The sequence below is a fragment of the Mus caroli genome, chromosome 2 (genome assembly GCF_900094665.2).
Source record: "Mus caroli chromosome 2, CAROLI_EIJ_v1.1, whole genome shotgun sequence".
In the NCBI taxonomy this organism is placed as follows: domain Eukaryota; kingdom Metazoa; phylum Chordata; class Mammalia; order Rodentia; family Muridae; genus Mus; species Mus caroli.
In genome coordinates, this window is record NC_034571.1 from 123,502,791 (window position 1) to 123,527,000 (window position 24,210).

A 24,210-nucleotide genomic window follows, 5' to 3' on the forward strand; every position below is an offset into this window, starting at 1 on the left:
GAGTGCTGGGATTAAAGGCGTGCATCACCACGTCCGGCTGGTTTTTGTTTTTAGGATAGGTTCTTAGTATGTAGGTTTGGTTTGAACTTGAACTCATCTTGGCTTCTCAAATGCTGGGGATTGAGTTGAGGAATGTACACTGTGCCACACACACACACACACACACACACATACATATATATGTGTATGTGTGTGTGTATGTGTATATATATATATATATATATATATATATGTGTGTGTGTGTGTGTGTGTGTTATGTTTTTATACATAAGGTACTTAGATGGCTTGAAAAACTGAAACTATATAAAATACTCTATCCTTTGAGTCTGCTGATGGAGAAAATCAATCTGCTATATAACAAGTACCTTTTCTCTTTTACAAATCCTCTATTATTAGTTCACAGTTTGGACCAAGACCATGAAGCAAAGCGGTTATTTCTCTGTGTTCTCCAGGTCACTTCTCTCACTCCTTAATGCATGAGTCATCAGAGACAGTCCTGATTTCTAGTCTTCAATGCATGAGTGACTCTGACAAAGCAAGCTATCTAAACAATTTAGCATGGTGATAAACGGGGCCTCCTTGGTGACTTTAGCATTAGAAGTACTGTATCCTAGAAGAGTGCAGTGGTGCTTGAATTTAATTCACAGCCTAGTTAGTAAGCAGAAGCAGGTAAGCCTCTCTGAGTTCCAGGACAGCCAGGGCTTTATCAACAAACAGAACCAGCACTTCACAGGGCTGCAAAGCAGTTAAGAGCACTGGCTGCTCTTCCAGAGGAGCTGGGTTAATTCCTAGCACCCACACGGTAGGTCACAATCATCAGTAACTTCAGTTCCAGAGTATCTGACCCCCTCTTCTGGCCCCCAGGGGCACCAGGCATGCATGCAGTGCACAGACACACATAGAGGCAAGACACCTACAAACATTAAAAAATAGTAACACTGTTTCTTTTACGTGCACACGCGTGTACCAGCATGCCTGTGAAAGTAAGAGGACACTGCACTAGCGTGCTCTTTCCTTCCATCATGTGTGTCTGAGATTTACTGGGAAGATCCTGTGAGCCAGCTAGGTACTGAGCACGAGAGTGAAGTCTGTAAAGTTTACCTTGTGACAATCCCATTTTCGGCAAGAATGAAGGCTGCAGTAGGATTGGAAGCCCTGATGAGGGTCTGCAGCTGAACAAGGAGAGGGTGCCTCTGCTCCGCTGTGTGACTGGTAAACACCACGTTACTCACCACACCTGAAGAATAAAACAAAAACGTACCAGCCTTCAGAATCCTGATGGGGGATGCAGGCTCATGGGAACAGAGTGAACCTCTGCTCCTTTTGCTGACCAGCTTTTCTTGGTCACCTCTGCCCCAATACTGGTAGACCTAGCCACCATGCTTTCTCCCAGTCTAGGAACTGCCACATCACAAGAGTACATGGGCCTCACCTCTTTGCTGCTTCACTTCCGACTCTCATGTACTTTATTTGATGTTTGCTTAGTTTTTGTTTTATTTTTGAGCCAGGGTTTCACACTATAGCTTTGGCTGGCCTGGAACTCACTATATAGAACCGAATGACGTTTAGATTGTGGTCTTTCTGCCTCTGCCTCCTGAAAGCTGGGATTACAGGTATGTGCCACATGGCTGGCTCTTTGCTATTTGAGACATGATTTTACTAAGATGCAGCTCAAGTTTACCTGGAAATCACTGTAGCCCAAGATGGCCATGGGTTCCCAGCGACCCTACATACTGGGATTATAAACTTGGCCACCAAGCCTAACTGCTGTTCTCTTTTCACACTCTCAAGGTTTATTGTGCATGTGCATGTGTATGGTAAAAGCTTGCCAGAGCTGGCTCTCTCCTGCTTCATGGATAACAGGAACTGAATTCAGGTTATCAGGTCCTGGTGGAAGCACCTTAACCGCTAAGCCATCTCACAGGCCCCCAGACTAATTTAGCCTCTCTTAATTCAGTTTTTTTGGTTGTTTCTTGGAGTTCTTGATAAAAGAGTTTTCCCGCATCCCTTACATTCAACCTTATCAGAAACTGGTGCCATCTGGTTTCAGCAGCTCAGACACCTACTTACCACCTACACATTAGGATTACACTCAGCGTCACACAATTCTGAGCTCAGTGTTGACACAAATATTCATACAATGCCATGCTAAGAAAGGAGCCCATGTAAGGGCTTAAAGAATGAGTAACAATGACATCACTCCACAACTTTTGGGAAAAATCTAATGTCTACAAAACCATGGAGAATTTAGTAACCAGCAAAGTTATTACCCATTCTAATGTAAGTATACTTCTTCCAAACTCATACTTAATTTCACATAGCTGTAAACACAGCTTAGAATGTTTTCACTGATATAGGCCATTTCTGCTATAAGGTAATCTACCTTTTGGGGATGGGTGGGTCAGGGTCTCATGTCGCCCAGGATGTCCTAGAGCTCACAATGTAACTGAGAGTGACCTCTAAGTCCTGATCCTCCTGCCTCCACCTCCCGAATTCTGGGACTTCAGGCTGCACTGGTTATGGGGTGTTAGGGATCAAACCCAGAATTTCTTAAGCGCTAGGCAAGTACGCTATCAACTGAAACACATCTAGAATCTCTCCAATTATATTTTTGTTATTCAGCAAAGTTATTTTTTGAGATGAAGTCTCACTTTGTAGCATTAGCTGGCCTGGAACTCATTATATAGATCAGGTTGGCTTTGAATTTATAGACCACTGCCTGGCTATCCAATAATTTTTTGTTTGTTTGTTTTCATCATTCTTTTTTTTTATTGATTTTATGTATGTGAGTCCACTGTAGCTATATTCAAACACACCAGAAGAGGGCATTGGATCCCATTACAGATGGTTGTGAGCCACCATGTGGTTGCTGGGAATTGAACTCAGAACCTATAGAAGAGCATTCAGTGCTCTAAACTGCTCAGCCATTTCTTTAGCCCTATCCAATACTTTTAAAATAATTAATTAAATAATTTTTTAAAGACAGAATTTTTCTGTATAGCCCTGACAATCCTGGAAGTTGCTCTGTAGACCAGGCTGGCTCTGAACTCAGATATCCGATTGTCTCCCGAGTGCTGGGAATAAAGGCATGAACCACCACTGCCTGGCTAAATAATTTTTATTTATATATTTTGTGAGAATTTCAAGCATGGGGGGGGGGCTGAAGAGATGTCTGTATACAAGAAAAGATCTGAGTTTCTTAGCTGCTGGCACATCTCCATCGGAATTCATGGCTTCCTGGTTCAGCTTTTCAGTATCTGTGTCTGTTCTTTCTTCATTCCCCAGTTACCCAAGTCAGGTTCTAAGACCAGGACACTGAGGTTGTAGCACCTAATGGATGATTTTTTTTTTTTTTTTTTTTTGAGACAGGGTTTCTCTGTGTAGCCTTGGCTGTCCTGGAACTCNCTCTGTAGACCAGGCTGGCCTCGAACTCAGAAATCCGCCTGCCTCTGCCTCCCAAGTGCTGGGATTAAAGGTGTGTGCCACCACTGCCCGGCATAACATGATTTTTAAGCCAATCTCACATCTCAGTGCTGGGCCTAAAATTATGTGCCACATGCCGAATTTTATTTTATTTTACATTTTAAAGACTTTTATTTATGTGTATGTCTGCATGGATTTATATGTGCTATGTGTATGCAAGAGCCCAAAGAAGCCAGGTGTTAGAATCCCTGGAACTGGAGTTAAAGGAGGTTGGTCGCCACCAGATAGGTTCTGGGAAGTGAACCTGTTCCCTCTACAAGAGCAGTAAGTTCTAGTAACTGCTAAGCCATCTCTTTAACCTCTCTTAATTTTTAAATCTATGTGTATGTGTTTGCGTGTATTTCACAGGTGTGGTATAGCTCATGGAAGCCAGAAGGTATTGTATTCATGGAGTTATGAAAGATTGTGAGCTGGTAGGATGCTGGTAACCACACCTGGGTCCCAATGGAAGAGCATCAAGTGTTCTTACCCACTGATGTACCTCGCCAGCCCATTTCATTTATTTAAAGGTTACTCACATTTCCTTTCACACTAGGACAGACTTTCCTCACTGCCAGTGCTAGGGAAGCCTCCAAATGACGGGACACTGGTGACAGCTGTGCTTTGACACCTTTGTTTGGGGATTGCTGGGAAACATAAAACACCACTGCCTAGAAGCCCTGATGCCAGACACCTATGCCTCAGGAAACTACTGGAGCCTTTGGAAACTGAGTTAAGTCAAGGTTAGAAGGCAATGCCCAAAATGTGGCACCACAGGCAGTAGAGAGAATCCCTGAACTACATCCTGGGATGAGTAGAAAATGGAGTCAAGTCCCTGTAAAGCGACTGAGAGTACCTAGGCAGAACAGACAATGTGGTCGGTTTTGTAGTCTATGGACTCATTTTGTAGGGGTAGGATTCTAGGTCAGGAACTGGGCACAGAAAAGCGACTTTATTGCATACTGAAAAAGCAAAAGGATTATCTCTGGCATTCCTTAGCCCAGCTATGTAAACTGCTACCTGCCAAGAGGAAATGCCGTGTGTGGGGCAGGTAGAGCTGTTGTCTAGCACACAGGGCAAACATGCCACAGTGAGGAGATTCACCTTATTGGGGTCAGGAGCCTCTTTCTGCTCTGCATTAAGAGCGAACACCAAGACAGACTAAGATTACCAGCTAAGCTATAAGCAAGCAGCCTAGAGTGGCCTGTTACCAAGAGCACAGAAACATGTTTGTTGTCTGAAGGCTTTCAGCAGTCTAGGAATAAATGAAACACCTTTCTTTTATCTCTGTTCACTTCTAAAAGCAGACAGTAAAAACACCTTCACTTTGCTTACAGTCAGCATTCTAATGAGCCCTGCTAAACAGGATGTGAGCCTCTGCTATCATTAAATGCTGCAGAATATTAAGCATAGAAACAGACCCACTTCCAAGACAGCCATTAATTCTCTAATGAGAAGGAACACAATCGATGTTTTTTTATTTCCTGTCCATCCAGGGTGAGCCACATTAGCCAGCTCAGATACAAATGGAAGATAATTTACCAAGACACTGCAACTCCTGAGTTCCTTGGCATTCATGGGACAAGATTTGGGCTGTGTGGCAGTATATGCCTTTAATCCAGCACTAGGGAAGCATAGGTAGGTGGATCTTGTGAGGCCAGTCTGGTCTACATGTTAAGTTCCAGGACAGCCAGGGATATACAAAGAGACCCTGTCTCCAAAGAAGAAAAGAAAAGAAAAGAATCAGTGAATGGCATCTCTGCCCACACGACAGCAAGTACAAACCCGGAGACAAACTGCTGTTGAACAAAGGGTCGGAAGGGACCATTCCCTTAGCACTACCAAGGGCTGAGGGAATTCAGCTTGGCTCAGCCTAGAAGGATGAACACTAAAGAGGCTTTCTGGTTGGGCTACCAGCCCAGGGCTGCTCCAGGTTTATGGATAATGAAGACAGCATTTCCTCAAGGCTCTCTGCCAGGGCACCTGACCATCTGTGCTTATGCTCCACAAAGAAAAGTGGGAAGATGCTGGAGGGGAAACATCAAGACATGGCTTCAACACTGACAAGAAGGCAGGGCCAAAACAGGTCACCACATTTTTTCTGTTTGTTTGTTTGAGATGGATCTTACTTTGTAGCCAAGGTGCCCTTGAGCTTGTGACAATTCTCCTGCTTTAGGCTCCCAAGCCTGTGATGTCAATGTGAGCTACCAAGCCCAGGTTGGTCAGCAAGTGCTACCTGCCAAGTTAATACTTCCTCAGCTTCCTCAGAAGTTGTCACTGTCTAGTTGGCTTTCATTTCCCATCTGTAGATGGGATGTGAAATCTTAGGTGTCCTCTATTAAGACCAGTGGCTTTCTCAGACCACAGGCTTATTTTTCAGTGAATAATTTCAGAATAATAAAACTTTTTTTTAAAGACAGGGTCTCATCTGGCAGTAAGTAGTATTGAACACCTTTAATGCCAGCAGTCAGGAGGCAGAAGCAGACTGAATTCCAGGCTAACCTGGTCTACAGAGTGAGTTCCAGGACAGCCAAGGCTACACAGAGAAATTCTGCCTTGAAAACCATGAATGAATGAATGAATGAATGAATGAATGAATGAATGAACGAATGCAGAAGAAAAAAGTTCAGGCCAGCAGGGCTACACAGATTCTGTGTCAAACACAGATACAGGCATACACAACACACACACACACACACACACACACACACACACACACACCTCACTATGCAACCGAGATGATTTTACTACCCAGCCTGTGACTGCTATTCTCTGACAGAAATGGCAACTGTTTTCTCTGACAGGTCTCATTATATAGTCCCAGACGACCTGGAACTTACTATGTCTTGCTTCTAACGCAGAAAGATCTACCTGCTTCTACCTCCTGAGTACTGGGATTAAAGGTGTTAATCACGCCTTGTTAGAAATGACAGTTTTTGAAAGCATCCTGCTCCAGCTGTCACTGCCCCATGGATGCCCTGACGTTGTTCCCAATCACTCACCTGCAATGTCTAACTGGCTATTCTAACTCAGACTTGCCTTCACCTCTGACCTGTCTACTCAGATACTCCTGGTGAGGTTACCAGTGCCCTTCACACTTGCAAAGCTAATGGGTTGTTGTTGTTGTTGTTAAATTGACCATGCCTTGAGGACTCTGCAACATTAAACATAACTGATTTCTCCTGTCCTTGATATCTCAAGTACTGTTCCTTCTTGTTTCATCTTTTCAGCTTCCAGGATTTTTCAATCTCCTTCACATCTCTGGTCTTCTAACCTTTTCAACTCCACATCTGGATATCAAATATCTTGTCTGTGCCTTTTGATCATGGTTTTCAAGTCCAGAACCAAGGACCAGAAAGCCTCCCTTCTTATCTCCTGTTTCACTGTTCTCGCTTGTGCTTTCCAGCCAAGTACAGCTATCTCCAGCTTTTCTATATCCTCTAATCTAGAAAGCAGAGGCATCCTGAATATCTCTTTTCCAATTTATGCCCTACAACTAGTTTGTCAATAGGTCCTACTAACTGAATCTGCCAGGCATGGTGGTGTATACCTTCAACCCCAGCACTTGGGAGGCAGAGACAGGTAGATCTCTAAGTTTGAGGTCAGCCTGGTCTACAGAGTGAGTTCTAGGACCGCCAGGGCTACTCTGACTTGAAAACCCACAACCACCAAACCCAACAAATCCTGAATCTACCTGGATTAGACATTACGGATAGACCCAGACGCCCTTCATTTCACTGTACTGCCGACGGCAGGCACGATGGTTTATACTACTCTCGGCGCGTGCGAGATAGAAGCAGGAGGATCAGGAGTCCAAGGCTCATTTGGGCTACACAGTAATGTGAAGCCAGGTGGGACATGAGACTCTGTCTCAAAAAAGCAGAGGGCGACTGCCTCTACCTGGTCTACCAAGTCCAACGAGAACACTCTTCTTCCTTAGCCTCCTACCTACGCAGCTAGCTCAGCTGTCTGCCAAGACAACAGTTTTGCTGTTCCTGTGGACTGGTAAAGGGACCAGCAGGGCACAAGTATGCTGGAGACACCAAGTTGTTTTCTTCTATCAGATATTTGCTTGCTGGGCTGATTCAGAAAGCTCAACCCCAACAAACATATCCCCAGTCAGCACCCCCATTGAGGTACATGCCCTGCCCCCACCCCCCCCACTTCCAGGCACATCACTGTTACTCTCATCCCCTGAGAGCACTGAGCATCTCAGCAGCACTGCAGGGAAGTTATAATTTATTCTGGATCTCCAGGACCCTTAGGGATCTTGCTGATTTAGAGGTTCCATTTGCTGTCCGTGGGCAGCAAGGCCAGGGCAGGAGTGCGGCTGCTGCCACTGCTGGAGGAGCTTTAGTGCGTTCAATGAGAAACTGTGGAGCATGTCTGTCTACCCAGCAGGATACAAGGAAGTCACCAGAGCTTTCCTTGGAACCATTCCACATGCTGTAGATTTCAGAAAGGCAACAGCATGAAGGAAAGCCTACTGTATCTGATCAGAATGTGATGGCATAGAACCAGGAAGTCGAATATATTGCTTACCTTGTGAACACTGGTCAAGACATTTAGGAAAGAGAAATCTAAAGAGAAAAAAAAAGTATTTCAAAACCATTTATTTCAGTGATCATTATTTCCCACAAAAGCATGAATCTGGGAGATAGTGTAGGTACCAGGTGGTACTGAGCAATGAGTACCCTGTAAGTATCTAAGATAGTCATACAGGCACTGAAGCTTGTGTTCCATAGAAATTCCTACATGGCACATTGCAGGGAGGACATGGGAGCACTGAGAGCTCTTCAGATCACAGGGAACAGAGAGAAGGCAGGCTGCCTCATCCAAGCTTCATCTTTGTCACTTCTGGGGGCCAGTGAAGCATTTGTCACTGAGTTGCTGAATTACAACCTCAGTCCAAGCTGGTCTTTTAGAAAAATATATTGTTGGGGCTGGAGAGATGGCTTAGCGGGTAAGGACACCGTTGCTCTTCCAGAGGACCCGGGTTTGATTCCCAGCACCCACATGGCAGCTCACAGGCATATGTTAACTCTAGTTCCAGGGGATCCAACACCCTCTCCTGGCTTCAACAGGCACTGCATGCATGTGGTACACATACTTAAATGTAGGAAAAACACCCATAAACATAAAATAAAAGTAAATCTTTAAAAAATAAAAAGATACCTTCTTGAGTAACAGGAAATGTGAAGGGAAATGATAAGGGTTATAGCCATGGAACTCTACTAGGACCTAAGGGTCCAAGGTTCCATGCCTCTGTTCTGTAAATTTACTTAGTACTTTGTGTGTCAGTGTGCACATGCATGCACATGTGCCTTTCCCTGCTGAGTCATCCTGCCAGCCCTACTGTGCGCCATCTTGCTGGCCCTACTGTGCTTCTCTACTTTTTCTTTTTTGTTGTCATCACTGCTGTTCCTGTTTTTGAGGGTCTCACTGTGTAGTCCTGGCTATCTTAGAGCTCACTCTGTAGACTAGGCTGGCCCTGAATTCATAGAGAGCCTCCTGTCTCTATGTCCTAAGTGCTAGGGCTAAAGGCATGTGCTACCATGGCTGGTCTTGTCATGCTTTTCTGCATTCCTTTATGTGCAAGCTATGACCTCAGTTCCTCTTTAAGCTTTTCCCCCACAAAGTGTTGGAACAATCAAATTCAGGGCCTCTGCTTTCTGGGAAAGCACTCTGTAGCTGAACTATAGCCTCAGCCCAATCCGCCTCTCAAGTCTAAAAAAGAACAGAAGCAGGAAGAAGACTGACTGGACAGAGGAGGGGGGGTGAGTAGGGGGAAGATCCAAGTGAGAGTTCAAAGCAGGCCTGGTGGCACATGCCTGGAACAGGAAGTACTTAGGAAGCTGGGGCAGGGGCTCCTCCTTTTCAAATCAAGACAGAGACCAGCAGGGCTTCCAGAGCCCATTTCCAAAACACTGATACAGACAAAAACCAAACAAGATAGAGCTGATCTTTATCTCTTCAGTATGCAGAAGGAAAAAAAAATCACACTCCCAAAATACAGACCTGGAACGGTGGTGCAAACCTTTAATCCCAGCACTCGGGTAGCAGAGGCAGGTGGATCTCTGCCTAATCTACAACCTAGGCTACACATTAGAATCCTGCCTCAAAATAAATAAATAAAATAAAAAAATTAAATTAAAATAAGAAACAAATTAAAATTCCAATGTTATAATATTCCCTTTAGAGAGGGGACCTCCCACTGATGGGAACAGCTGCCTTGTATCAAGTCCCACTAAGGATGGGCACCACACAAGCAGGCAGGCCTGGCTTTGCTGTTATCCACTGACCCATGAGAAGAGTAGGCTGTGACTTTGTTGCTATCCGTTAGCGGATAAGAATCGTAGGCTGAGGTCGGGAAAGGAGACTGAGCCCCAGGCCTTCCACACACTGGGCCTGAGGCCCGCCAGCTCTAGGCTGTCTGGGCTCACAGAGCTCTAACGCTCCCACGTCAGCTAGTGTGAGGCTCAGGACTGTATGCAATAGCTGCTCACATACCATATGAACCAAATTTGGTGAGTCCTATTTTAGGCTGTGACTCTCTCATGGTTTATTCCTTAAGATTCTAGGAGGAACTCCTGTGTGCTAAAAGCAGGTCCAAAAGACCAGGAACAAAGAAAGACAGCTAGCTACACCAGAGGCTCTGACTTCATTGTGGGGTGTTAGAAGTGTCTGTGTCATTAAGTGCCTGTGACTTTGGGAGTTCAATCACTTAGGCCCTTTATGAGACCTGCCTCCTTTCTCATAGCAGCCCCTGGCAATTCACCAAGATTTTCCACATGGCATCAAATACTGTCACAAGGCTGAACATGAAGCCTCTGACATGGGAAGGGCCCAGTAGGGGTCAGTAAATTGCTGATGGAAAAGCTGGAGGAGATAAGTATGTAGAACACATGGACTTAACTTGCTGTCTTAGTTACTTTCTATTCCTGTGATAATCCAAGGCATCTCATAAAAGGAAGTGTTTGGCACATGGTTTGGCTAGAGGAGGAGGAAAGGCATGGTGGCAGGAACAGCTGAGAGCTCACATGTTGATCCAAAAGCAGGAGGCAGGGGTTGAGAGAGCACTCATAGCAGTCTTTTAGAACCTCAAAGTCAGTGACACATCCCCTCCAGCAAAGCCACACCTCCTAATCCTTCCCAAATAGTTCCATCAACTGGGGTCCAGGCATCCAAATAAATGTGTCTATGGGTGGCATTCTAATTCAATCCACCACATATGCATGCATGATTTCTTAAAAAATGGAATGAAATTTCTCATATCTTCTTCTTGTCCTTCCAATTAATATGGTGGCTTTCTTTTATTTTTTCCTTCAGTTTTTTGAGACAGAGTTCTTTGTGTAGCCCTGGCTGTTCTAGAACTAGCTCTGTAGACCAGGCTGGCCTCAAACTCACAGAGACCTGCCTGCCTCTGTCTCTCAACTGCTGGGATTAAAGGTGTGCACCACTGTGTCAGTGGCTTCCTTCTTAATCCAACTAAAAGACACTGATGTTTCTTTTTGTTGTTGTTTGAGAAAGGGTTTCTTGTACCTAGGCTGGCTTCCTCTATTTAAATATCCACTCAATTTAGCTTTACTTCTGTATTTAAATAACTACATACTTATCCCCATTCATATCTTATTAAACTATGTCTGTGGTATACTCATATGCAGGCACACTCATTTATTGTCTGCTTATTTGTTTTGCGCTTCTGAGCCAGGATCTCACACTCTGGTGGAGCCCAGGTTGGCCTTGAGCACCTACTTAGTCTTTAAGTATTTCTTTCTTTGAGACAGAGTCTCATTAGAGCCTAAGTTGGCTTCTAACTAGTGATCCTCCCATCTCTGCCTCCTGAGTGCTGGGATTATAGACCTTTAGCCACCCTATTTAGCTTTTCTCACATGATGTATTTCCTCCCCCACTCCCTCCCTCCCTCCCTCCTTCCCTCCCTCTTTTTGCCCCTTCTTTCCTTATTTGCATTGCTTGGGACTGAACCCAAGATCCATTACACACACTTGGCAAAATCTACTTCCATAGATCCTTCATGAATACTAACTATGCACGAAGCACTGAAAAGACATGGCTCCTGTTCTCATGGGGCTGAATAAAGCCTGCCTTCCATAATCTCATTCAATGTGTGGTTCCACAAACCAAACATGCGTAAAGACCTGTCTCATTCCCGTAGGGAGGGAAACTCGCTAGTTTACTTCAGTACCACATCATGGGCTAGAGACAGTCCTAAGTGTCTACCTGTGCTCCATGTAGCAGCTCAAGGGCTCCACACACACTGTGACGGCACCAATGGTGAAGTAGGACCTGACGTTTGGGTCTGGGTGAGTCTGCAGGGCTTGCACAACATCAATGACATCTGTGTAGCTAAGGAAGAAAGCACATGGTTAGCTTCCTGATTGGGGCTACAGAACAGGGAAGAGGGGAGCACTGAGCGCTGAGTGAGGGCTGAAGAGAGACCCAAAGCAGAAGGGAAACTCATAGAGTCCCTTGTGTTACCCCATTTTGTGATTAGAGCCTCTAGAATCCACAGTGTGTTTCTGCATTCCCAAGTTCTTTCCGTTCCCCTCAGAGGAAGAGTTGGGCCCGAGAGCCAACCTACTCTGGAGATAAGAACTTAGTGACTAGGCTCTGAAGGCAGGACAGGGTTTTCTAGTGTAACCCAGGAGCTCTGCCAGATTCTGTTTTCTTTAGTTCTTTCCCCTTCTCCTCCCATTTCACAAGGTCATCAGATCCATCAAATACCATTTCTATTCCATCTTCTGCCTGGAACTCCCTCCATCTTGATTTACAGAACCAGTTTGATGTCTTCACTTAGGAGTGAGTATGTTTGTAATCCAAACCCTCAAGCCAGTCCCTCCCAAGTTCCTGTTATTCTAAGCCCAGGGGACTTTTACACTTTCAGATGCTGGGCCAAAAGATCTGGGTCCTCTTTGATTCCATTTTCTCTTAGTCTTCAGCATAAACCTGAAAGAGATCACTGCTCACACTCCCATTGGGTCCAGACTGCTACTGTCCTTTACCTAGGACACCCCAATGGTCTCCCAGCTGCGCCCCCTTTTGTCCTGCCCCAGTGCAAACTGTTCTCAACAGGGAGGCTAGAGGGCTATGCTAAGCCCTCTTAGAGATCCAGTTACTCTGCTCAAACTTTCTCGTGGTTTCCATCTCAGAGCAGAAGCTGAGGCCCTTACAGTGGGCCAGGCAGCCCTGCACCCTCTGACCTCTCAAGAGCGAGGGAGAGTTCCGTGATCCCAGCCTGTCCCCCTGTCCCAGCACCTGGCCTCCTGGATCCTCTCTGAACATGCAGCCATACTTCTACTCTGTTCCCTCAGGCAGGAATGCTCTTTTCTTCTGGTGTACACCTGACTGGCTTCCTTCTGGTTTCTGCTCACGTGTCACTTTGTTGGGGTCTATGGTGCTGGGGATCAAACTCAGAGTGTTGCACATGCTAGCTGAGTGCCCCACCTCTGGGCTGCCTTGAGTGGCATTTTATGGAGACGTCTTGTGCCTTAACAGACACTGCAGTCATGGTGATGCTCTGTGTACCCTGTATCTCCCTCCCACAGGTTTCTCTGAATGCACTGACTGTCAGCCACAGCCTCTCCTTGCTGCTTTGTCTTCTTCCTGTGCTTCTTTGGCTCCATCTTTCCTCATTTAGTTCTCTGCAATAAGGTGTTCAGTGTTACAGTTTCTGAAGCCTAAAGCAATACAGATCAATAAACTGGACATCCAACCTCCAGCAGACCTTGGGGCTGCTCTCATCCCACAGAGGACAGCACTATCCCACAGGACTATTATCAAAAGGTCTGAGTCTATGGAGAGACATCTGACCTGATGGCAGTCTGGCAGGTCTGGTGGACCTGTGCCTGTGTGGGTCTTAGGGAGACCAGTGGGGGCCGGGGAGCGGGGGAGTGGGCACAGCCTGCCAGAGCTATGTCCTGAGCTCCTAGGAACAACTCACCTGTAAAAGGAACTTGGCTTTATCCCAGATTAGGACATCCTCCTTGGTCCTGTCCAATCATCAGAGCCTCCGGGAGAACAGGCTGTGCTAAGTTCTAGAGATTCCCCTTGGGAGCCTGGCTGTTCAAGTGTTATTTACTTATTTTTCATTTTATAGAGGCTCTCACTATGTAGCCCAATGGTGGCTTGGAACTTGCTATCTAGAACATGTTGGCTTTGAACTTGTGGAATCCTGCGTCAGCCTCCAAAGTGTAAGGATTACCAGCCTGTGTCAGTATGCCTGGCTTGCACTGTGGTTGGCTTGCTCAAGAAAGCTGTGAGTCCTAGCAGGCTCCTGCTCCCTGACTTCTGTCCTTGGACCTATGTGCACCAATATCCAATGCAGTGCTTGTATGGGCCTGGGTGCAGGACCCCAGACACTGCTTCCATTGATGTGTGTACACCATGTGCATGGTATAAGGGCAGGGAACCTGAGACAGCAACACATTTGAAAATAAAGGATTTCTGAAGGGAAAGGATCTCTGTGAGTTCAAGGCCAGCATGGGTTAGGAAATGCGTGCCTGGTCAGCTAAGGCTATGGAACAAGGCCAGTCTTAGATATATTTATTTTACGCCAAGATGGTTAAACTTCCAAAAAAGAAGATCCCTTTTATAACCACGTCTATTTCACTATCGCCTACCACATCCCTAAAAGCTTGGCAACTATATATCTGACTCTTCAATGTACAAGAGCACTCTAGGAGCTGGGGGCATGGCTGCTAGAATACAAGCAACATGTCAATTCCCTGCAGTAAACTGGGCCTAGTGACCCATGTCTACAGTCCCTGCATTTGGGATATAGATCACAGATTCAAAGTTATCCTCAGCTACATTTGAGGTTGGCTCTCAAGAAATGAGGCCCTGTCTCAAAAATGAAACAGAAACAAATCAAAACCCTTTACTTTCATTTTTGAAACAACAGTTGCTACAGCCTCTGAGATGGTAGGAAGCTGAGTGGAAGCATGCCACTCTGGAAAGCAAAGAAAGCCCCATTCTATATCTAAGGTTTTCTCCAAAGATCAAAGCAGCACTCATGATGGGGGAGGGGGAAAAGGAGGGGGAGGGAGGAGGGAGGGGCTGGAGAGCGAGCTCAGCCATTGGGAGTACTTGCTATTCTTCCAGAGCTTCTGAGTGTGAGACTCAGAGTTCACCCGGGTAGCTCAGTCTCTTGTAACTCTAGCTCCAGAGGATCTAATGCCCTCCCTGGCCTCTATGAACGTATATAGATATTCACACATAAAAAAAACAAAAACCAGACTGGAGAGACAGCTCTCAGGTTAAGAGCACTTGCTGCTCTTACAAAAGACTCAGCTTCAGTTCTAACACCTACATGGTGGCTTACAATAAATAGTCTCTAACTCTAGTTCTAGGGGAGTCTGATGCCCTCTTCTGGCCCCCATTTGGACATTGTATGCACATGTTATACATACATACACAGAAGCAAAACACTCATACACATTTAAAAAAATCCTCAAAAATAAATTCAGAGATATACTGATAAAAACAGAAGCTGGGGGCTGGAGTGATGGCTCAGTGGTTAAGAGCACTGACTGCTCTTCCAGAGGTCCTGAGTTCAATTCCCAGCAACCACATGGTGGCTCACAACCATCTGTAATGAGATCTGATGCCCTCTTCTTGTGTGTCAGAAGACAGCTACAGTGTACTTATGTATAATATATAAATAAATAAATAAATCTTTAAACAACAACAAAACAAAAGCTGGACTTGAGAAACAAGCCAAGTGTTCTGTTGAATCTGCAATCCTAGCATTCTGTAGATTGAAGCAGGAAGACCACAGGTTTGAGGGAGAAAATTCTTGATGTGAGGAACCCCTGCCATCTTCCTTAACCAACAACCTCAATAATGCCTAGTGTCAAGGAGTCTTACAGGCTATGAAGCAGGTAACTATATACTATCTTTTGAATTAAAAAAAAATGGGCCGAATCTGTACATGCCTTAGTAAAGAGCTAAAGCACTTAGCTGCTAATCTCATATAATCCAGCCTGGCCTTGAACTCATTATATAGCCAAAGGTTGACCTTCCTGATTCTACCTCCCAAGTCCTGGATTTGTAAGTGTGTGTTATCATGGCTGCACATAGCTCTTACCCTGACAGAGCCCATTATGGTATCCACTGATGCCCTACATCTAGGTGAATGCTGGGTCTAAAAGCAGACCAGGAGCAGGCACATGTCCAACATTTTTACAAACATTAAGAATCAGATAAGGAATCAATAATATTCTCTGAAAGAAAAGATAATGGAAGCGACTTTATCCATGTATACTGACAAGCTGGCAATTCATTTCCAGGTCCCCAGTCCCAGTGACTCTCAATTCTGGCAAGGGCAAGAAGTAGGGATGCTGGATTGACCCATTCCTCTGACTGGTACAAGCAACAGAAAACAAGCCAATTCTCCCTTTGTTGATCACATGGTCTAAAGGGCTGGCAGAAGGACACTGCATAGTGGGGTTAGGCTGTAACAAGGTCCCTGAGTGCAGGAAAGCCCCAAGGATGCACATTCCCACCTGCCTCCCTTCTCACAAACACCGTCCTAGCTCCTTCCTGGTCCCATCATTACAACCAGGAGCCCAAACAGAACTTTGGATCTGGGCCTAGTCTTTACTGGAAACAACCAGCCTGCTACAAACACCAATTATTGTGAGAATAGCACAAAGCTTCTTTACAACCATAACACTAGAAACAAGCCCAGCCCTGTTCTGTTCTCTTGAATCCGGGTGATAAAGGCCCTGTAAGGCACTCCTCCACAGAAGGGTGGTAAACAGGAGTTCTCTGGGGCAGCAGTAGATACTCTGCCAAATTGGCTCAGTGGTGAAGAGTTTGCTGTCATGGGGTATGAAGGCTGGGTCCCCGCACCCAGGCTAGAAAAAGAAAAAGGACATGGCTGTGCTCACCGGTACCCCCATTGCTGTGAGAGACAGACAGGAGGCTGCCAGCCTAGCTCCACTTTCAGTGAAAGACCCTGACTCAAAGGAGTAAGTCAGACATATTACACGGACATAAGATGAGAAGTCATTCTATATCCTCTTCTTGCTCCATGGGTGACCACACAGGGATACACATATATACACATCCATCTATAGAGCACACACACACACACACACACTCACAGAGAGAGAGAGAGAGAGAGAGAGACAGAGACAGAGACAGAGAAAGAGACAGAGAAAGAGACAGAGAAAGACAAACAGAGACAGGAGAATTTACTCTGACAAGAACAGTACTTACTAGGGACTTAGGACCTAAGTTAGAATGCAGAAACTCCCTGCTCAACTATACCCTGCACATTTTCACTGTGGGTCTCATGCAACTCTTCTGGGATAGTTACTGGGAAATGGGCATGGTGCTTATAGACTATGTAGGTGCTAGGTCTACAATTCCAGAAGAGGGAGGAGTAGAACTGATGAGGCTTCTGTGTCTAGATGGCAAGGCTAAACAGCGCCATCACTCTAAGAATTACTAGAGAACCTTTACCAGACCCCCTAATTCCTCACCTCTTGGTGATAATACAATATGGAAGCTAAGATTGAAACATGTAATTATCAGTTACCCTTAGCATTATGGCAACAGCATCCTGGTCTTTCTGAGGAGTGTCCATAGCATTAGGGCACACATAAAGTAACAACAATGACGAAGTCCCCATCCTCACTTCTGTTCCCAGGTCTCCAACACTCACCCTTGTAGTACCACCAGCAGCCTGGTCTTCTTGCGGATGTAAACTGACTGGCGGGCAGAACGGTTCTGTTGGGCCTCCAGGGCACTGGAAAGGTATTTTTGGAAGTGGGCAGCATGGAAACATTCAGAGCTGTCCATGATTTGCCGGTATACCATCCATCTGGAAGCAGCAAAGGTAATCTAAGCATAAGGCTACATGTGGCCCAGTCCTGAGAAGCCCTGTCATGGATGTAAATGTAACCAGTGTTCTCAAAGATATGCTGCCAATGACTATGGAGAGAGCTACTGTGGCATCACAGAAAAACAGAGAGGGAAGGTCAAGAATTCTGACTGCTTTAGAGTTATTCTAAAATAACCAGGAATGGTGGCATGTGCAGATAATGCCAGCATTCAGAAGCTGAATCAGCAGAGGACTGCCAGTCAATCTGAGGTCACTCTGGTTATTATCTCAGAGACACAGAGGCAAGGCTGGGGACAGGGAGCAGGAGAGGGAAAAGAGGGAGAAGAAAGGAGGGGGAGGGAAAAGAAGGGGAAGGAGAGAAGGAGGGAGGATAAGAGAAGCATACACAAACTGGGTGTTTGGAAGATACAAGCAGAAAGATCAAGAATCCAAGGTCACCTTCAGCCACAGCTACAGCAAGTTCAAGGCTATCCCAAAGTAATAAAATTCTATCCCCCAAATAAAAAGAAAGCTTTCAGGACAAAATCCTAGGTGTGAGGATCTGGTTAACCTGTAAACACAGTGTACTAAGTGAAGAGATAATGGATGCCAGCTGTGTCAGTAACGTCATACTAAATGCCAGTAGAAGTCTAATGTTTCCCATCACCAGGGCAGGCCCAGGACAGGCTCTCTTTCCCCAAAGCAAATGTAGATACCATACTAACCTGCCATACTCCTTATGCAGAGTGACCAGGAAAGCACAGAGCTTGCTGGCATGACAGCCTGGGAGACCAGTTACAATGCTGATGACAACCTACAGGAAAGAAAGCCATGTGGGTTTCTAACTCAGCTCGGGAGCCCTGAAGAGGTAAAGAAACCTAGGCCCAGAGCAAGGCTTTCTGGGTGTGAGCTTCAGCACCACTGCTCGGATTTCCAAGATTCAGAGATAATGGCAAAGTCTGAGGTCCTCGGTAGTTTTCTCTCAACTTGACAGGAGCAAGGGTCAAATGGGTAGCGGTGTCTCAATTGAAAAAATGTCTCCATCAGATTGGCGGGTAGGCAAATCTGTGGGACATTTTCTTAACTGCAAATTGATAGAAGGCCCAGCTACTGGGGAGGTGCCAATTCTGGGCTGGTGGTCCTGGGTTCTATAAGGAAGCAGGCTGAGCAAGCCATGAGGAACAAGCCATTAAGCAGCACCCCTCCATGGCCTCTGTATCACTCTTGCCTTCAGGTTCCTGCTCTGACTTCCCTCGCGGAGTGGGACCTGAGAGCTGAAAGCTGATTATTTTTGGTCCTGGTGTTTTATCACAGCACTAGAGATCAAGCTAAGACACCTACTGACCTTCCAGGGTAAGTGTGAGGATTTGTGACATTTATTTATGTAAAAAGTAATCAAGTTTTCCCACAGCATCTGTCCCTGTTCCACTTCAGATCTAGAGCGTCTGGAGAGCCTAACTTGCTCCTGGTAAGGAAGACACGCAGGGAGACTGTTTTGTAACAGCATTTCTTAGAGAACAGAAAGGCAGCCTGGGAACAAACTGTCCCAGCACTGTTGGTGTGGGGTGAGCAGGGGAGTTATGCTCAGGTGTTCCTGGGGGCTGCCTGTGCTGAGTCAGACCTCCCCCGCATGATAAGCTCTCAGCCTTTGCTAGAGGAAGAGAGGAGCGTTCCACCAGCACAGCATGCCAGCAGCTTTCCCTCAGGTAGCTATTCTAAGGCCTGCTGCAGAATTTACTGAGCAAGGACAAGTAGCTGAGGAGGACAAGAATCCTGCACTCCCAGGAGAACGGTTATTACAACGACAAAGCCGAGGGAGGCCTGTCTCCTGGATGTTTTTCTTTCTCTTTTCAAAAAAGTTTTGGGCTGGAGAGATGGCTCAGCAGTTAAGAACCTGACTACTCTTCCAGAGTTCCTGAGTTCAATTCCTAGCAACTACATGGTGGCTCACAACCACCAGTAAAGAGATAATGAGATCTGACGCCCTCTTCTGGTGTGTCTGAAGACAGCTACAATATACTCATATACATAAAATAAATACATGTTTTAAAGTTTCACTCTAGAGCCCAAGCTGGCCTGGAACTCTGTGTCACCCAGGCTGGCTTCAAAGCTGCAGTGATCCTCCTGCCTCAGTGTCCTGAATACTAGGACACAGGCAGGAGCCATGAAACCTGGCTATATGTTTTATTTCACAACATGTGAGACTCATCATGACACGCCCAGTCCTGGATAACGGACACCAGCACTCAGCAGCAGATGCTCACATCAGCACAGAGACAGCTACTGGGTCTTTTCTCTGTGGAGACACATTCTCCCTCCAGCCTGTAACCACGGCTTCTGCCCGGTGTTCCATTTTGTTCTCCACAGAACACACACGTAACCCACACCGTTCATCCTCCTTCCCCTTCCCCAGCATTCCCTATCTTGTTCTCCTCAGTCCCTTGAATTACATGTACACATCAAATACTTTCTTTTTTTTTTTTTTTTTTTTTTAAAGATTTATTTATTTATTATATGTAAGTACACTGTAGCTGTCTTCAGACACTCCAGAAGAGGGCGCCAGATCTCGTTATGGATGGTTGTGAGCCACCATGTGGTTGCTGGGATTTGAACTCTGGACCTTCGGAAGAGCAGTCGGGTGCTCTTACCCGCTGAGCCATCTCACCAGCCCCTACTTTCTTTTTTTAAAGCACAGTTAAAGTTTATGAATCAAAGCCTAGCAGATTAAGCACAGGTGGAAAAAGAAGGGGATGTGGCTCTTTTATATATAGACATATATATAAAAGACATATATATTTTATAAATATACATATGTATATTTATAATTATTATTTAATTTATGTGTATAGGTGTGCTGACTGAATGGATATTCGTGCACCAAGTGTGTGCAGTGCCCTTGGAAGCCAGAATCCTCTGTAACTGGAGTTATAACTCACGTGAGCTCTGATGTGGGTGCCAGGAATCAAACCCAGTTGTTCTGGAAGGACAGCCAGTGCTCTGAACCACTGACCCATTTCTCTAGCCCTGGGTGTAGGCTTCTTAAGAGTCACCCAGCCAGGTACTTTTATTTAAAGCTCAGTCCTAGCTGGGCAGTGGTGGCGCACGCCTTTAATCCCAGTACTCGGGAGGCAGAGGCAGGCGGATTTCTGAGTTCGAAGCCAGCCTGCTCTACAGAGTGAGTTCCAGGACAGACAGGGCTACACAGAGAAACCCTGTCTCAAAAGACCCAAAAAGAAAGAAAGAAAGAAAGAAAGAAAGAAAGAAAGAAAGAAAGAAAGAAAGAAAGAAAGCCAGCCAGCCCAGTCCTATAGCACCTTTTAAGTAAACTATCACAATGTAGGCATTTTCTTTTTTCCTTTGTCCTGTCATCTAAAGGAGAAATGGAGTGTTCTATCCAGGTGCTGTCGCCTCTGTGGATGAGCATCTGCTATGCTCTAGAGACACCTGTGCATAGCTTCCAAAGGAATGGCGGGCAGAGGCAAGTGTTGGGAAACACAAGGCAGAGCACATTAAGGTGTATCCTGGGGAACTCAGCACATCACCTCACTCTGGTGACCACAATACGGTCAGTCTTCCCTTTCTTAACAACACATGGTGTCATCCACTAGTCCGTTAAGTCACTGTCACAACCACAAAGAACTGACAGCCTGAGAACACATAGTGAGCGTTTACAAGACCTGGAGAAGCAGGGAGGGTACGGCAAGATGTCAGGGCTGGGGCCTGTCATGGGGCCGGGCCTGACAGTCAGTGTCATGTACAAAGCGGGTTTCCTGTATCTCATCATCAGTATTCAAGGAGGGGACACACTTATGGAAGGGCTCCCCCCGTGCCCTGGTGACTGACACAGGCCTGCAGAGTATCCAGTGTAAACCAGCACACACTTGGTCAACTCCTCACCTTGTTACTGTCTACTTCATGAGCGGGGCTCATCTCAGCTTGCTGCAGCAGACCCACAAGATGGGCTCGCATCACAGGCTCCTGACCAATGCTGCCGATGGCAAAATGCTGGAGAAACCTAGAAAACCAGAGACAACTGTCACATCACTGTCACTAGCCTTGCTTGACATGTCGACTCACATTAGTAAAGTCTTGCCTAAGTGCTACAACGTAACCCTTAGAGAGTTACTCTTTCTGTGATACCTAAGTGTATGTGGCAGGTGACTACCCTCCCCAGGTGTAAGAAGCTGGAATAAAAGCTCAGAAAGGATCAACATTGAGGTCTCCTACATTTCAAAAGCACAAACAGTAAACATCTAGAGCCAGATGCATACAACTCACCGGTCCAGCTCAGGAAGTTTGGCTGGGAGCAGTTTTGGGGAGCTCCAGTCCTGGGCAGGAGGGCTCAGCGCACTGAAGAGCTTCTGTGCATTGGAGTGCCTAGATCAGCAAGGGCTGAGGTTAGCACCGCACCTCCCACAGTAAATGCTCTGTACACAGCTGGTTCTGAGGCCTCCAAGCCAGAGTCCTACTGCACTGACTTAAAGCCTGATGCCAGTGCAACTGGCCTGCCCCACTCAAGGCTGGCCTTGGTTGTTTTGTTTGTTTTTGACAAGGTCTTAGGTTTTAATTCTGAGTTATAGTGGTTTGAAAGAGATGTCGCCTAAAAGTCTCAGGCATCTAAATACTAAGTCCCCAGTTGGTGGCTGTTGGGGAGAATAATGAAAGTGGTCTTGCTGGAGGAGGTGTGTCATCGCCCTCTCTGCTTCCTGTCTGTACTTTAAAGTGTGAGCTCTGAGCTGGTGTTCTAGCCACCTGCTTCCCAACTCCACCATTGGGGACGCTTATCCCTCTAGAATTATAATCCCAAATAAATCCTTCCTTCTGTAAACTGACTTGGTCATATTATCACAGCATCAGAAACCTCGAAAAGACATCACTGGATTTCCTCCTCCCTCTCTACTCTTTCCAGGGTCTCAAGTACCCTAGGCTAGCCTCCAACTGGTTACATAGCTGAGTATGATGTACCCTAGGCTAGCCTCCAACTGGTTACATAGCTGAGTATGACCTTGAGCTTCTGATCTTCCCGCCTCTACCTCTCAAGTACTGGGATGACAGGAATGTGCCACCATGCCACTTATGCATGCTCGGCAGGTGCTTTCCCAACTGAGCCACATCCTCAGTTTGGACTTCATCTGCCCGTCGCTCTGTTTCCTCAGCACACCTACCACCTCACAACAGTGACATGACTATAGGCCCTTTCAGAAGCCAGGACCCCTCTGTTACATAATGTTGAGTCACCCTGCAGAGAAAGCACACCCACAAAGCTTAGGGAATTCAGCACAAACATTGGGGACAGCCACTTACAATCTCTTTTGTTCCGCAGATAATCCATCCTCCTGGATCACTTTTAAAGAAAGCCCTGAGTTATCCTGCTGTTGCCAGGGAGAGAAGACCTAAACAAAACAGAATTTAAACAAAGAACACTTTAAAGCAATAACAGGATATGGAATCCACATGGGATCTGATGACTGCTGAAAATCGACACTGTCTGTGCAGAGAAAAACATCATCACAAACAAGTTTGCTTCAAAATGACACCGGAAAGCAATTCTGTTTAGTGTTTTTCAGATCCAGAAATGCCTTTCTGGGTTCCTGTCCTCAGAGACTGTGACCTTCCACAAGTAGGAAGCCTAGAAGCGGTGTCAGGAACACTGCAGGCTGCACGAGCATGCTCCTCTCTAGTGACAGGACCAGAAGGCAGTGGTGCCTGAGGGACAGAGGACGCCCGAAGGATGCTTTAAAGGCTACGTCTAGTTTTCCAGGTGGACTGCATGCACAAGCAGGTGGCAGGCAGGACTGCCCAGCAGGAAGGGAGAGACACAGCCTGAGAGAAGTCTTCAGACAACAGTCCTTGTTCCTTTGTATTCTATGGCTCTCCTGGAGGGACGCTGCTCATGAGCTGACTCACATCCTTCAAGAAGTTCTACCAGTCAGGATCCTAGCCACTGTTCTGGCTTTGACTATGGTGTTGTCTCACCATTTAAAAAAACAAATACATTATCAAAACACCTGCAACGCCTCCATTCCCACATCTTCAACATTGTTTTTAACCTTATTTTGTTGTTATTTATGCTTTTAGAGAGTGTCTTACATAACCCAGGCTGGCCTTGAACTCCATATCTATCTAAAGCTAGCCTTGAACTCTTGATCCTCCTGCCTTGGCTTCCTAGGATTACAGGTTTGCACTACCACACCTGGCTTCAACTATCACTTTAATGACATCACCGTTTGTTCTTTCTAATTAAAAAACCAAACCCAAACATGTACAGTTATTTGTACAGGTGTTCTGCCTGTATGTTTGGTACCACATGTGTGTACTGCCCTCCGAGGCTAGAAAAGGGCATTGGACCTCCTGGACTAGAGTAATATAGATAGATGGTTGTGAGCCACAGTGCGGGTGATGAAAATCAAACCACAGTCCTTTGCAAGAGTGGCCAGTGATCTTCCCCACTGAGTCATCTCTTCAGGCTCCGTACCTTTTTTGGGGACAGGGTCTTACCATGTGGCTTTAGATGGCCTAAAATTCACTATGGAGACCAGGCTGGCCTCAAACTCACAAGAGATCCATCTGCCTCTGCCTCCCAAATACTGGGATTAAAGGGATAATCTACTGCTGGCCTTTTATCATCATTAGTTTGTTCCAAGACACTATCTTACCATTTAAATTGCTGTGAGAGAAAAAAAAAGAGGTAGCTATTTTGCTAATTAATAACTAATGTTACCTCTGAGTAAAATGCTTGATATATCTTTGATTTGGGGAAAAGGGCAAGCATCAGGAAGTTGCTTGATCCATGGAAGTGAACTGGGAGATGAGGAAGTATGGAGCTTCGGAAGTGTATGAGAAGGGCGGCCACGACGCTGGTGGAGTCCTGGAGAGAGAAGGAGGAGGAACTTCAGAGA

At 45.9% G+C, this 24,210-nt stretch overlaps 1 protein-coding gene across 3 annotated transcripts in view; it reads right to left on the reverse strand.

The window, feature by feature from the left end:
* C2H20orf194 (chromosome 2 C20orf194 homolog) overlaps positions 1–24,210 on the reverse strand; it is a 133,143-nt gene that overhangs the window by 11,116 nt on the left and 97,817 nt on the right. For all 3 annotated transcript variants that reach the window (XM_021151883.1, XM_021151874.1, XM_029484467.1), the window contains 9 exons: positions 24,033–24,179; positions 22,616–22,704; positions 21,590–21,688; positions 21,209–21,326; positions 18,037–18,125; positions 17,153–17,311; positions 11,704–11,829; positions 8,005–8,042; positions 1,102–1,237 (listed from right to left, as the gene is read on the reverse strand). In XM_021151883.1, the coding sequence (XP_021007542.1) occupies positions 1,102–1,237; positions 8,005–8,042; positions 11,704–11,829; positions 17,153–17,311; positions 18,037–18,125; positions 21,209–21,326; positions 21,590–21,688; positions 22,616–22,704; positions 24,033–24,179 (1,001 nt within the window). The remainder of the gene's footprint in view (positions 1–1,101; positions 1,238–8,004; positions 8,043–11,703; positions 11,830–17,152; positions 17,312–18,036; positions 18,126–21,208; positions 21,327–21,589; positions 21,689–22,615; positions 22,705–24,032; positions 24,180–24,210) is intronic.